Source organism: Hemibagrus wyckioides, linkage group LG13 (genome assembly GCF_019097595.1).
Source record: "Hemibagrus wyckioides isolate EC202008001 linkage group LG13, SWU_Hwy_1.0, whole genome shotgun sequence".
NCBI classification, from domain to species: Eukaryota; Metazoa; Chordata; class Actinopteri; order Siluriformes; family Bagridae; genus Hemibagrus; species Hemibagrus wyckioides.
Genome location: NC_080722.1, coordinates 21,861,130 through 21,875,139, shown reverse-complemented (window position 1 = coordinate 21,875,139; position 14,010 = coordinate 21,861,130). Strand labels below are relative to the sequence as shown.

At 39.6% G+C, this 14,010-nt stretch overlaps 1 protein-coding gene across 1 annotated transcript in view; it reads left to right on the top strand.

Annotated features, from left to right (window-relative positions):
- Positions 1–707: 707 nt before the first annotated feature.
- erbb2 (erb-b2 receptor tyrosine kinase 2) overlaps positions 708–14,010 on the top strand; it is a 25,489-nt gene continuing 12,186 nt past the window's right edge. Inside the window, exons 1-11 of the mRNA XM_058405845.1 lie at positions 708–1,052; positions 10,043–10,194; positions 10,574–10,742; positions 10,845–10,985; positions 11,103–11,171; positions 11,439–11,554; positions 11,644–11,785; positions 12,037–12,165; positions 12,486–12,612; positions 12,957–13,030; positions 13,475–13,565. Coding sequence (XP_058261828.1) covers positions 959–1,052; positions 10,043–10,194; positions 10,574–10,742; positions 10,845–10,985; positions 11,103–11,171; positions 11,439–11,554; positions 11,644–11,785; positions 12,037–12,165; positions 12,486–12,612; positions 12,957–13,030; positions 13,475–13,565 — 1,304 coding nt within the window. The 5' untranslated portion in view covers positions 708–958. The remainder of the gene's footprint in view (positions 1,053–10,042; positions 10,195–10,573; positions 10,743–10,844; positions 10,986–11,102; positions 11,172–11,438; positions 11,555–11,643; positions 11,786–12,036; positions 12,166–12,485; positions 12,613–12,956; positions 13,031–13,474; positions 13,566–14,010) is intronic.

The window sequence follows — 14,010 nt, the reverse complement described above, 5'->3', positions numbered from 1 at the left end:
GCGCGCGCACATTGAAGAAGTCAAACTCGTCCCTGAACTGTCATAAACAAGCCTGAAAACAATCTGCGACTGTGCATGAGTAATACTTAATTAAGCACTTAATTAGGTGAGTGCACAATCACAATAGACTCATCCAGCCAGTACTGACTGTGTGACCTCGGCCACGTCCCAAACGCCTCACTGTTTAGAGACACTGGCCACTGCATAGGGCATAATAATTTCTGTCCTATGCAATTATGTAGAGTTGAATATAAAGAGGCTTTGCATCAATTACAAATCTAGTGCACTGTACATTGGTGCTGCTATTGTAGAGAGTGTTGTGCACTGAACACCAAATATCAAATGCATATGTAGTTCTCTATATACTGTAGATTGCATGACACAAAGTGTAGTGAGCTAATGATTGCACTGAATACTAAGTGACTCTATGTCAAATGCCTCTATAGTTCACTATACAGTGTAGGTATCAAATTGCTGCCTAGGTAGTGCACTTCTATAGGGGTTAGCTAAAATGTTACCCAGGCAGCGCACTTGTAAAAAGAGAAGGTAATTGCATCGTACATTTTTATTTACTTGTCTATGGTAGATGTAGTGCAGTTATTTATGTAGTGCAGATATAACTGGGACTAGCAACAAAAAAAAGTCATTGAAGAGCGCGGAGGCGCGCGGTGCTCACGAGCGCGCGCCTTGCCGAGGAACGCGCGTCACCGCGGCCGAAACTGACAAGTCTCTCCCTCTCGGTCGTCTCTCTCTCTCGCGCGCGCGCTCAATACTCGGCAGGAAGTTGTCGAGATTGAAAAGGGTGAAAGCCACAAGACAAAACAAAACAAAGCCGACGCGTCTTATTTATGTTTCGGGAAAGTTGGGGAGTTCATTCAAGGCTTCAGTAAAGCAGCCCGGGGATCACTAAACGGATTTAATATCGCAAATAACGACCCAAGTGCTGAATATGGACTGAATGGTGGCCGAAAACCCGATGGAGGCGGCGAGAAGTTTTCGGTTCGTCCTGCTGCTCTGGATTTTGGGAATTACGAGAGTCGCGGCGAGAGAAGGTGGGTCTCTGTGGAATATTTCTCACCCCCAAACCCATCAATGCGGGCTAGACTGGTGGGAAAACGTACAGATATAAAGTCTCATAGATGTGAGACTCGTTCTAAGCGGTCAGTGAGTGTTTTTAGAGGTCAGAAGTGTATGAAAAGCGCCCATTTAACGCTACATAGTTGCAGTAATAGGGCTGCACCGATATATCGCTCTCTCTCTCATTATCGTTATTGCGATCACTTTTACCATACTTCCGTAGTCAGAGTATAAGCAACAGTACTAGTGTTAGTGCATGCTTTTCAGACATCAAGGTTCAGTTAATAATCTCTCACAGGATGGCACACTGTAATCACAATCAGTAGCAATGGAATATGATCTTTTGGGTCACGTCATGTTGTGTCCACACACACACACACACACACACACACAACTTTTGAACTGACAACAGCATGACAGCCTGCAATTATATCCACCGTAAACACTAAACTCGAGGCTTGGCGAGGTAAACAAACACTGATATGCATAAGAAAGAATGAGGGCATGGTCAGGCTTGTTTTTAATTTCAATTGTTTATCAAGCCAATATATTTTCTGCTGCAGAAGTGATCTGATAAATAGCACACACTTTGTGGGCTTTACAGGGCTGTTATGGAAGAATTTTTTTGGGAAAAAATCTGTATTCCTTGCTTATCTGGAGGTATGTAGAACATCTTAATGGCTTAAATGGTGACCTTAGGAATAGTGTATTAAGTCGCCGTGAAATCCTGTTTGGAAAACTGATTGACTTTTATTCTGGATGGTCCTGTTTGGATGTGCCTTCTGTCAGTCACAGGATTCGAGTGGCTCAACAGAAAAACGTTTTGCTCTGGAGATAAGAAGATGGCTGAGATTCCCAGAGAGTAACGAGAGGGAGAGAGATTGAGAGAGGACAGTATACTGCCTTACTGCATTAAACGTAGAGACACTAGCCAATCATGAGCATCTGTGAGCTTGTCTATGTGGAAGATGGCTTTTGCTTTTGCTCCCTCCCTGATTGGTAGCTGTTGTATGATGGGGAGACCGAACTGGTGGGCAAGAATCGGCCAAACTAAATTAGTGAGAAAATCAAGGAAAATTCACTCCAAATAAATAGATAGATAGATAGATAGATAGATAGATAGATAGATAGATAGATAGATAGATAGATAGATAGCTATTCAAATCTGTATTGGACCTGGGGTAATATATATATAAAATATTGTAAAATTTAAATTCTACATAAAATAATTCATTTGTTTAAGAGTAGAACATATTGAATAAACAATTAAAAATTAAATAAATAAATAAAATGCTGTTACTTTATTGATCTGATCAATCAGGCTAATATTTTGATCGAATTGTTTATGCTTTAATAAATAATCTCTGTATAACAGGCAGCACATGATATAAAAACGCAGTGTAGAAGCCAGGTTGTTGGATTAGAGCAGCTGCGTAACCCGACTTTAATATGCACAACTTTCTTCACTGTTTTTCTAACCACTTTGCACAAACTGCTTGTCCTAGCTAATAGAATTAATGGATTGAATATGAATGCACTCCGTTTTGCTTTCAGAACTTGTGCCTCAGTGCATCTAAAGACTTGTCATATTGTATGTATTGTATCTGTTTGCCTCAGTCTGAGTGTGTGTACCAGATATAATCTCGGCCATGATACACATGCGTCATGAAGATTAGATTAAAGCGCTTGTAGGGCAGATCTCAGATTATACTGTGGCACTTGTTGTTTTTGTTTTTTATTTTGAGAATTAAAAACTTTCAAGAAGGTCAATCAGACTGTTTCAGTTGATACTAAAAGGCAAATAAAACTCAAGTATATCTCTGTAAAACACACACACACTGTCTCTTTCCTGGTAGTTTCAAAGGTCACAACTGTGTCAGGGTTCTGATTACTCACGGAACAAACTTGGAATTTTGCACACAGGTGTGTGTGTGTTTGTGTGTGTGTTATTGATTGTAAAAGAATAGGTGGGAATAAGCTGAGGCCTCACAGTGCATTGTTCTAACTGAAGTGTAGTAAGCAGAGCTTAGTTAGACTTTCGCACATTGGTTCAGAAGTCAGTACGTTATGGATCAGCGGTGTGCATTCTTATCATTTTTGCAGACATGTTGGCTATTAGCTTTGCTGTTGTCACACATGCACTACACTGGTATAATCTCAGTTCCTGCTCCAATATTGCTGTCACCAGCTGGAGCGCAGTTCCCTTCCACATTTACACTCTGGCCAATCAGACCCCCAGATGTCATCCATAGTTCCAGTGTAACCAATCAGACCAGGAGAGTTCCGACTCCCAGTTCAATTGAGTTCCCATCCTCCAGTTTCACCGTAACCAGTCGGACTAGAGTTCCCACCTTCCAGTTCCACAGTGACCAATTCAAGTGCAATTCCCACCTCAAATGCCACTGGAGTCAGCAGGGGTCTAGGTCCTGCCCCTGGTTCATATCTGCCCCCCAAACCGGTATGCTGATTGGTGCTGTATTTTCATCATTCCTGTGAGAATTTTGTGGTTATATTTTAACTTGGGGACATTGTTATTGTCACAATGGCATTCAGTAGGTGAAGAAAAGCAACTTTGTTATTCAGCATTTTTCAGTGATGCTCAATTCCATATTAATGAGAAATCCAGCACAGAGACAACAAATCTGGACACAGAGACTCGACATGGCTAGTTCTTCAAGTGATCTTCAAGTAGACAAATGTGACGCTGTTGTTCACTGCAGTATTGGTGTGAGAGGGATAAAGTGCTGCTGCATTGCTCTCTTTCATAGATGAAACGCTGGCTAAATCACACTGATAGTCCAGAAGGTAGCGAATGGCATTGTGGGTAATGCAGGAAAAGTGAAAATAGACCAATATGTCAGTGGAGTTCTATTACTTTTTTTGAATTATTTGATGCCATTGAAGTGCACATGGTAAATATTATTTAAGCCTATGCTGAGCTTTCAGCCTACCACTACCTCAATAATTTCCTGTATTAGATCACTGGGTGAGATTTTGTCTGCTACTCTTTGATGATATCATCTTGTTGCTTGGGTGATGATAAAATAAGCAACAACATTACAAACTCTTCAGCTCTGGTGAATTTCAATAAAGCATTTTATGACAGTGTGCTTTAGATTATGTTTCGGGTTAGGATCTTATCCCAATTTTGTCATTATTGATCTTGACAGATCTTTCAGCGGTACCTTAATACCTTAATAGAAAGCCATGACATCCCTTCAAGATTATTTTATCACGCTATTCTGTAGACCCAATGAATTCATTAATGGCTTATAAACATGTCATGAGTACACTGGGTTGTAATTGCGTTAATCTGAAGCTTAACTACGTGTTAAAGAAGCTGATTATTTGTGGAATCAGATTCCATAACAGCTTTAAGCTGATTTGAGAGATCATGTTGTTGACATTAGGCCTTGAATAATCTGCAGATACAAGTGAGTGAGATAATAATTGGATTATTTTTGTGCATGTGAACGCACTCAGTTACATCATTCACATGTATGTTTTGTGGTACTCGTGGATCCCGATGCTGAAATTTGGTCCCAAATGACATCCTATGCACTACACACTTATCGCTCAGTGCCGGTTCCAAGCCCAGATTAAATGGGAGGGTTGTGTCAGGAAGGGAATCCGGTGTAAAACCTGTGCCAAATTGAAACATCTGGACCAAATGGTCCGCTGTGGCGACCCCAAACAGGGAGCAGCTTAATGAAGAAGAAGAAGAAGAACAACAACAACAGTATCATCTCAAGTGGAACACTATTTTAGAGGAAGTATAAGCCATTTCCCAGTCGATGGCAAATGACACCATCAAACATGGGTAACATGACACCGCTAACTTTAACGCAGAACACTGTCATTTTTTAATTTATCGTGGGTTAATTTGAAAGACATTAGAAACACGTCTTGTCCACCGGAGTGTCACTGGTCATCTTGGAATGTTTTCTTTATATTGTAAGTGATGGCTTGTTTCCCAGGCTTTATTGATATATTGCTGCATTGAAAAAGGAATAAAACATTAAGTTCTAAGCAGGAAATAGCGTTGTGTGTGTGGGAGCATGTGGACGTTTCCGTCTTCTGTAAATGTGTCATACTTCAGGAATTCGTGCATTGCCGCTGTGTTCATGGTTCGCCAAGCTTTGTATGAGTGTGTGTGTACGTGCACTCATCACCTGCGCGCTCACACACCGCAGCCGGTCCAGATCCTGTTCTTCCTGTTGGTTGAGCAATACTCGTTTGTTCAAGGATTGTGTGTGTGAAAGAGAGAGAGAGCGAGCGAGAGAGAGTACACAATATGATGCTGCTTTGTGTCCCGTCCCCCCCGAACCTAGCGCTTAAATGTGTAAAGAAGAATGTCCAATAAAAACATGCTCTAACAATCGATATCATAATATTTGTTCTGGAAAAGGATGTTCGATGTAAAATATAATCATTCATGTTTCTGGGCATGCACTTGACGGACATGTTTTTTAAAGACGCTGGTCTTTGTATAGGCCCCGATGTGGTTAACAATTTGATTGGTCAGTCATCAGGTACAGCAGTGACATCAGCTTGTATGATGTCATCAAGCAGTGGTGCTGTGCCAAAGTGAAGGTGTGTCTGGGTTCACCGTTGAGTGCTGATTTACATACTCGCTCATTCTCTCTCTCTCTCTCTCTCTCTCTCTCTATCTCTATCTCTCTAGTCCATCAGTCCATCAAGCACATTTTGTACATTTATACTATACTCTACTCACTCTATTGTACTCTATTTTATTTGTTTTTTGTAATAGACTTTACTCTACTCGACTGTACTGTACTCTACTATACTCTACTGTACTATACTCTACTCACTCTATTGTACTCTATTAAACTCTACTATACTCTACTGTACTATACTCTACTCACTCTATTGTACTCTATTTTATTTGTTTTTTGTAATAGACTTTACTCTACTCGACTGTACTGTACTCTACTATACTCTACTGTACTATACTCTACTCACTCTATTGTACTCTATTAAACTCTACTATACTCTACTGTACTATACTCTACTGCACTATACTCTATTTTATTTGTTTTTTGTAATAGGCTTTACTCTACTGTACTGTACTGTACTCTACTATACTACACACTCTACTCTACTCTACTCTACATTACTCTACTGTACTCTACACTACTCTACTGTACTCTACACTACTCTACTCTACTATACTCTACTCTACATTACTCTACTGTACTCTACACTACTCTACTGTACTCTACACTACTCTACTCTACTCTACATTACTCTACACTGCTCTACTCTACTCTACATTACTCTACTGTACTCTACATTACTCTACTGTACTCTGCACTACTCTACTCTACATTACTCTATTTTATTTGTTTTTTGTAATAGACTTTACTCTACTCACTCTATTGTACTCTACTATACTCTACCGTACTATACTCTACTCACTCTTGTACTCTATTAAACTCTACTATACTCTACTGTACTCTACTCGACTGTACTGTACTCTACTATACTCTACACTACTCTACTCTACATTACTCTACTGTACTCTACACTACTCTACTCTACATTACTCTACTGTACTCTGCACTACTCTACTGTACTCTACACTGCTCTACTCTACTGTACTCTACTCTACATTACTCTACTGCACTATACTCTACTCACTCTATTGTACTCTATTAAACTCTACTATACTCTACTCGACTGTACTGTACTCTACTATACACTACTCTACATTACTCTACTGTACTCTACACAACTCTACTGTACTCTACACTACTGTACTCTACATTACACTACTGTACTCTACACTACTCTACTGTACTCTACACAACTCTACTCTACATTACTCTACTCTACATTACTCTACTGTACTCTACACTACTCTACTCTACATTACTCTACTGTACTCTACACTACTCTACTCTACATTACTCTACTCTACATTACTCTACTGTACTCTACACTACTCTACTCTACATTACTCTACTGTACTCTACACTACTCTACACTACTATACTCTACATTACTCTACTGTACTCTACACTACTCTACTCTACATTACTGTACTCTACACTACTCTACTGTACTCTACACTACTCTACATTACTGTACTCTACACTACTCTACTGTACTCTACACTACTCTACTCTACACTACTCTACTGTACTCTACACTACTCTACTCTACACTACTCTACTGTACTCTGCACTACTGTACTCTACACTACTCTACTGTACTCTACACTGCTCTACTGTACTCTACATTACATTACTCTACTCTACTGTACTCTACACTACTCTACTCTAAATTACTCTACTCTACACTACTCTACTCTACTGTACTCTACTGTACTCTACTCTACTCTACTCTGCTCTACTAGAGCAGTGCTCCTTCTGATGGCTGATCCTTTGAGTTTTCCAGAAAACAGAAAATTATATATTTTTTATAAATTATAATTTTTTTGTATTTATTAGTTAGTATGTATTAAATAAATGAATGCATATTAAATGAACTAATTAAATAGTGAGTTAATGGATCTTTATTTGTAATTATTTTATTAATTTTATCTTGAATATATTTTATTATTTGTATTTATTATTTATAATTATTACTATTATTATTATTATTATTATAATTATTATTATACATTTTTACAAATATTTTTCTCTTTTTTCTTGTCCTTTTGATTTTCTTAGGTTTTGTCTATTTTAATTTGTATTAAATGCATAAACAGTGTTTTTTTTACATTTTATTTTATCCCCTCTTGTCTTGCTTCTTCTGTTTTTATGTTCACATTTTGCAGTGTTGAAATGTAGACGCTATATAAATAAAGCTTATCTTCTGTTTTTTAACTTATCAATTTTTTGTTTTTTATTGTAAAAATGTAAATGTAAATTTTAAACTTGCTTTGGTTTATAGCTTTATATACCAGTAATACAATGTCATAGACAGAATCCACACAGAATAATAACTCTGATACAGACAGACAAAGAGAAGTCGATAAAAATCGTTAAACCTGTGACTCACTGGATGTGGGAACGAAACAGTTATCAGGAACATCAACATTTACCTAGGATGTTTTGCTAAATGACTAATAAAATCCTCAGAGCGCCTCGAACGAGACTGGAATTACACTTAGCATCGAATGCTAGCTGAATTGAATGCAGCCTGTCTCTCGTGTCTCATTTCTACCACAGAGATGAGAGGTGACTGATATTTTGGATTGAAGTATTTAGCGAGTCACTTGAAACAAATCTCATTTCTGTCAGTAATCCGTGAAAGTAAATCCCTCGGTGTTGAAGGTTATTTATAAATCGGAGATTCTCTAGATGTTTACACATCGTGTAGTCAGCTGTCCTGATGAGGCCATAATCTAATTTTCCGTCTCTTTTTGCCAAGACAGTAATAATAGCTTTTGTTTTGTGTGCGTGTGTGTGTGCGTGTTAAGTAACTGTGGTTAGAGTGCATTTTTACCTCAGCATGATGATTATTTCCACATACAATGTAGAATTTACTAGAGCTCGGTTGACAGATAGACAGAAAGTGAGACAGACTGAGAGTGATAAAGAGATCGAGACAGACTTAGAGAAAGAGAGACAGACACAGACCGAGGTGCACACACACACACACAGAGGGACTAGCATACAAAGAGAGAGAGACAGACAGACAGGCAAATAAAGACAGACAGATTGGGGGGGTGGGGGGAGAAAGAGAGAGAGAGACAGCATTGAAATTAGAGGCAGGGAGATAGAAAAAGACTGAGACAAAAGAGGGGAGTATGTGGGGGAGACAGGAAGTGGGTCAGATTCTATTCAAGGCCACTGGCCAGCCCCTACACACACACACACACACACACACACACACTGATAGCCCTGTGAGAGAATGTAGGGATGGGGGATGGATATTAAATATTTAGCAGAGGGACTTTTTGGTCTGGGTCCCACTGTGGTGACTAGGACATCATCCCCAGCAGACCTTGTCCATGTTGTGGTGTTAATGTAGATAGTTGTGTGTGTTCAGTAGTTAATGTTTAACCTTTCCAACTGCTGTGTGTGTGTATGTGTGTGTTTGAGAGAGAGAACTTGATCTAACTAATGGCTGGCAAATTGAAGTTGGAGAACAAAGTAGCAGTGCCAGTACAGCAACATTTCGGAATCCAAATATGAGACACTTCATGTTGTTTTTCTCCGCCGACATTCCTGCCAGGAACATTCTGTGATGTAAACAGCATCGGTTATTTTGTCTACCTGGTGTGCTCAGGATCGTTTTGCGTTAGCCGAGGTCCCATTCACTTTGCAAGTCTGACAGGCTTTTTTTCTATTAGTTTAAAACATTGTACCTTTAAGACAAATCGGAATTTGGGGAATTTTTGAAATTTTTGCCGAAAGTGCCAAAATTTTAGCAGCATTTCTCACACAGAGCTGAAACCTATCCCGATCATCAGCTCCACCCACCCCTTGATAAAGTCTTGAGATGTATAATTACTCAATGCCCAAAGTATTGGCACCCACCTTTGCAGTACGAGGAGTTCCTCAGGGGGAAGTTCTCGGTCCACAAATATTATTAGAGTTATTTTAACATCCAATTTTTTTTATTAAAATCCGTCTAAAATCTTAAAGAACTCTTGTCGTTATTGAAATAGAATCAAGTATTAGCCCGTGGCTGACCTCAGTTCTTGATCTCATATGCTTATACTCGGCAGGCATCTCCTGTTTCGTTTTGTAAATCCGGTTTGAACTTTATGCACAATATCGGCGACACCCGATCCTGGACTAATTATAATGGACCTGCATCTTGGTCAGGGATTGAGCCTTGGTCTAAATTTCATTGTTGATTGTCTGGAGCATAAATCCTTGTTAGCATCGGACTAGGATTAGCCAGTGTCTAGGAAACAGGTTCTTGTTTTGAGTCGAGGATTACGGGTCACTCGACACTCTTAATAACACAGTGCATGTTGATCCTGCAGTATGTCTGGGTACGGATATGAAGCTGGCTTTGCCATCCAGTCTGGAGAACCATTATGAGATGCTACGGCTCCTTTACACCGGTTGCCAGGTCGTCCATGGCAACCTGGAGATCACGCACCTACAAGGGACGTCGGATCTTTCCTTCCTGAAGGTAACAGTATAGTAGATTTATTGAGAAGTCAGCCATTTTCACTGATGACTTTACATCTTTACATTTCGCAGTTTTCTTTACACTTTCTTTATCAGATGCATGGATTTTACTTCCTGTAAACTATCCTAACTAACTCCTTTTACACTTTTAGATTTTTTGTACATTTCTTTACATTCTTTACGTCAATATTACAATGATTTCTTCTTACAAAAGAAGGTCACCTAACCACCATGGGTGGATTTGGAACATTATAGAATTCTCTGTAGATGACCACTATAGACTAAATCAAGAAAGAAGAACAAGCTGAATATGAAACTGAAGATAAAGTTGGTGATGAAGGTTGATGATTGTAATTACAATGATGTCATGCTGTCTGTAGGAAATCGTGGAGGTTCAAGGCTATGTGCTGATAGCCCATGTTTCCATGACCATGGTTCCTCTGGAGAATCTGCACATTATCCGAGGCAGTCAGCTGTACAACTCGAGTTACGCGCTCGCTGTCCTGAACAACACCGGAGTGGAGCAGCTATGGCTCAGGAGTCTGACGGGTACAGAGTTTTTAGTAAAATACGATACTAAGATATTAAGTAGGAAAATCTCTGTGTGTTTGACTAGCATGCTAATTAGCACCGGGTTGTTCTCTCCATTAGAGATTTTACTGGGTGATGTTTACATCAAGGAAAACCCCAAACTGTGTTTCCCCGACCCTCAATCTATCAACTGGAAGGACATCATGGCTGACCAGGATCTAAATGGAAAACTGCAGAATCTTCAGTCATCAGCAGCTAAATGTGAGCATAACCTTTAACCTTTATATGATATTACAAGGCATTTTGATGATGAAGATGAGCTAAATCACATATGGTTTTGTACTATTTTTTATTTGTTTATTTATTTTTTTTTTACAGGTCCAGCTTGTCCTCAATCATGCAAAGTCAGGGGCTGCTGGGGCCCCACTGTAGCTGACTGCCAAACATGTGAGGGTTTCTATCACATTATAGATGGAAAAAGTTGCTGAAGTGTGTTTTCTTTAAGCTGTCAGATTTTCTTTACACTATCAGCGATAAAGCACTGTTAATTTATAAAACAGCTTTCAATTTCATCAAAATCATAAGAATTAAAAAATATTAACATCTTTGTCCAAAAAGGTGTATTATTTATTTCACACTGAAATTCTGCTGTTACACTGAATGACAGTGCACACATTTCTTCTGTTTGATTCATGTATGTTTGTGTGTTATTAGTGACCAACGTGCCCTGTACATCAGGCTGTAAGCGCTGTAAAGGTCTCGATGCGAGCGACTGTTGTCATGTGCAGTGTGCTGCAGGCTGCACCGGCCCTAAGGACTCTGACTGTCTGGTGTGTTTCCTTTCACACTTGTATTTTAGGTTATTTCATCCTGAACTTGGAGTAAGCTTGTATCATCTTTTTTCTCTCCTTCCTCTCAGGCTTGTCGGCACTTTAACGACAGTGGCACATGTAAAGACAACTGCCCCGCTCCTTCCATCTATGACCCGGTGACGTATCAGTCCAAACCGAACCCCAACAAGAAGTTCAGCTTCGGTGCCACCTGTGTGAAAAAGTGTCCAAGTAAAGTGTCCTCTTTTTCCCCCTTTTTTTCCATTTAACCATTCACATACTTTTTATACAAACACTATGGACAACCACAGGAACTTTGACCCAAAACAAAATGTAAATAGGGTTTTAAACCAGATCAAACTGGATAGGGGATTTATTTTTTTAACTTGTAAATGCTTCTAATCAGACACATGGGATATTTTCATTAAAATAAAGAAGGAAAAATAAAGCTCTTCTTCCAAACTTTCTTTACCTTTCTGTAGATAACTATTTGGCCATGGATGTAGCGTGCACAATGGTTTGCCCTACAGCCAATCAGGAGGTCATCATCGTCCAACCAGATGGCCAGGAGACACAGAAATGTGAGAAGTGTGAAGGAGAGTGTCCGAAAGGTAGGAGTGTGTGTGTGTGTGTGTTAAGTCTATTTGCTTGGTATGTTAAATATGCGGCCATTATTTGCTAATGCAGTGCACCAACTCAACCTGTATATAAAGACACTGTGTTTGTGCCTTACTCTGTCTGTCTGTCTCTCTCTCTCTCTCTCTCTCTCTCTGTTTGTCAAAATATCTCTCTGCCTCTTGGAAAGATGAGGATTTTCTCTTTCTGTCTGTCTGTTTGAGATATGGAACAGTGAAGTGTTCTGTCGCCTCTTCATTATAATGTTTATTGCTAAACTAATAAAGATCCGCTGTGTGTGTGTGTTGCGGCTCAGTGTGTTATGGTCTGGGGATGGGAAACCTCCAGGGGATAACAGCTGTGAATTCCTCCAACATCGCTTCCTTCCAGGGCTGTAAGAAGATCTATGGCAGCCTGGCCTTCCTTACACACTCATTTGAAGGGTAAGTGTATATACTCACATAAGGAATTGGCATTAGGACTTGTCAGTTGATGATCTTTCCAGAGCATAATAAACAGTTTCATTAAGAGATTGCAGTTGCGCTGAACTTTGGAAGTCAAAGCAAGCTCAGGTAGATCTTAGATAGGACCTCCCTTAAACATTAAGCAAAATGACAGCAAGGAAGGTTTAGCTGACACATTGCACTGTTTTGCTTCCCATACACCAACGTGATCTGCATGGAAGAGTCATCAGCAGGGAACCTTACCACACTCTTAAAACAAGAAGAGAAAGACGTGTGTTTGTGTGTTTAATTGAAAATTGAAAATGTGTGTGTTTCCCTCACAGGGATCCACGCAGTAATTCTTCAGGCCTGCAGTCGAGTGACCTAGAAGTGTTCCGAACTTTAGAGGAGATCACAGGTAGCTCTAATCTCTCATACACATCATATAACATACAATATCACCGTCACACTGTGCGAGTCTGCATGTCTGTTAGTGTGTCGGTGCATATGTGGTTTGTGACTCTGTAAGTGTGGGAGGAGTCTGTGATTGTTTGAGTAAGACTGTGACCATATGAGTCTGAGTGTGTGACTGTGGGTGTGTGAGACTTATGACTATACAATTCGGTGAGTGTGTGAGACTGTGACTCTGTGTGACTCTGCATGTGTGCCTGTTTGTGTCTGTGGGTGCAAATGAGTGTGTGTGTGTCTGTGACTGTGTGTGTGAGTTCATCACAGCCTGCTGTTTAGTGTATTAGTATATTAACATATTACAAATGATCATTCCTCTTAGTGGTTAATAAAGCGTTTGTTTCATATTTGCGTAAGAACCTGGCACTCACTAATGAGAGTGTTTTCGCTACAGGTTACCTGTACATCGATGCATGGCCAGAGAACCGGAGTGACTTGAGTGTGTTCGAAAACCTGAAGGTCATCAGGGGACGAATGCTTTACAAGTAAGACCACTCGATCATCCTCCACTTTTGTTTCATTCGAATCACAGTTTATGTCCATGGAAGAACCTCACAAGGATAGTATGACAAGTGTGCATGCATGTGTGTGTGTTTGTGTGATTTACTGAATGTGTCGGTCATTAAAGTTAATGATTGAGCTGTGTGACTGTTTTCTGTTTAACATGCCAGTCGTGTTTAGTCCAGCAGTCTGAGATGACTTCCTCAGTTCACAAACAGAATTCTGTTTATCAATAATGAGGAAACTCAGAAGTAAGAAATAAATTCGGTGAACAGGAAATTCAGACTGATTTTTGTTTTACACTCAGTCAAGATAAACTCTTGGTTTGTCTCAAATAGACATTGTTAATAACAATTTTTTTTCCTATCCTTCTATACCCGTGTGTGTGTGTGTGTGTGTGTGTGGTGTGTGTGATTGTTCTGTTAACCA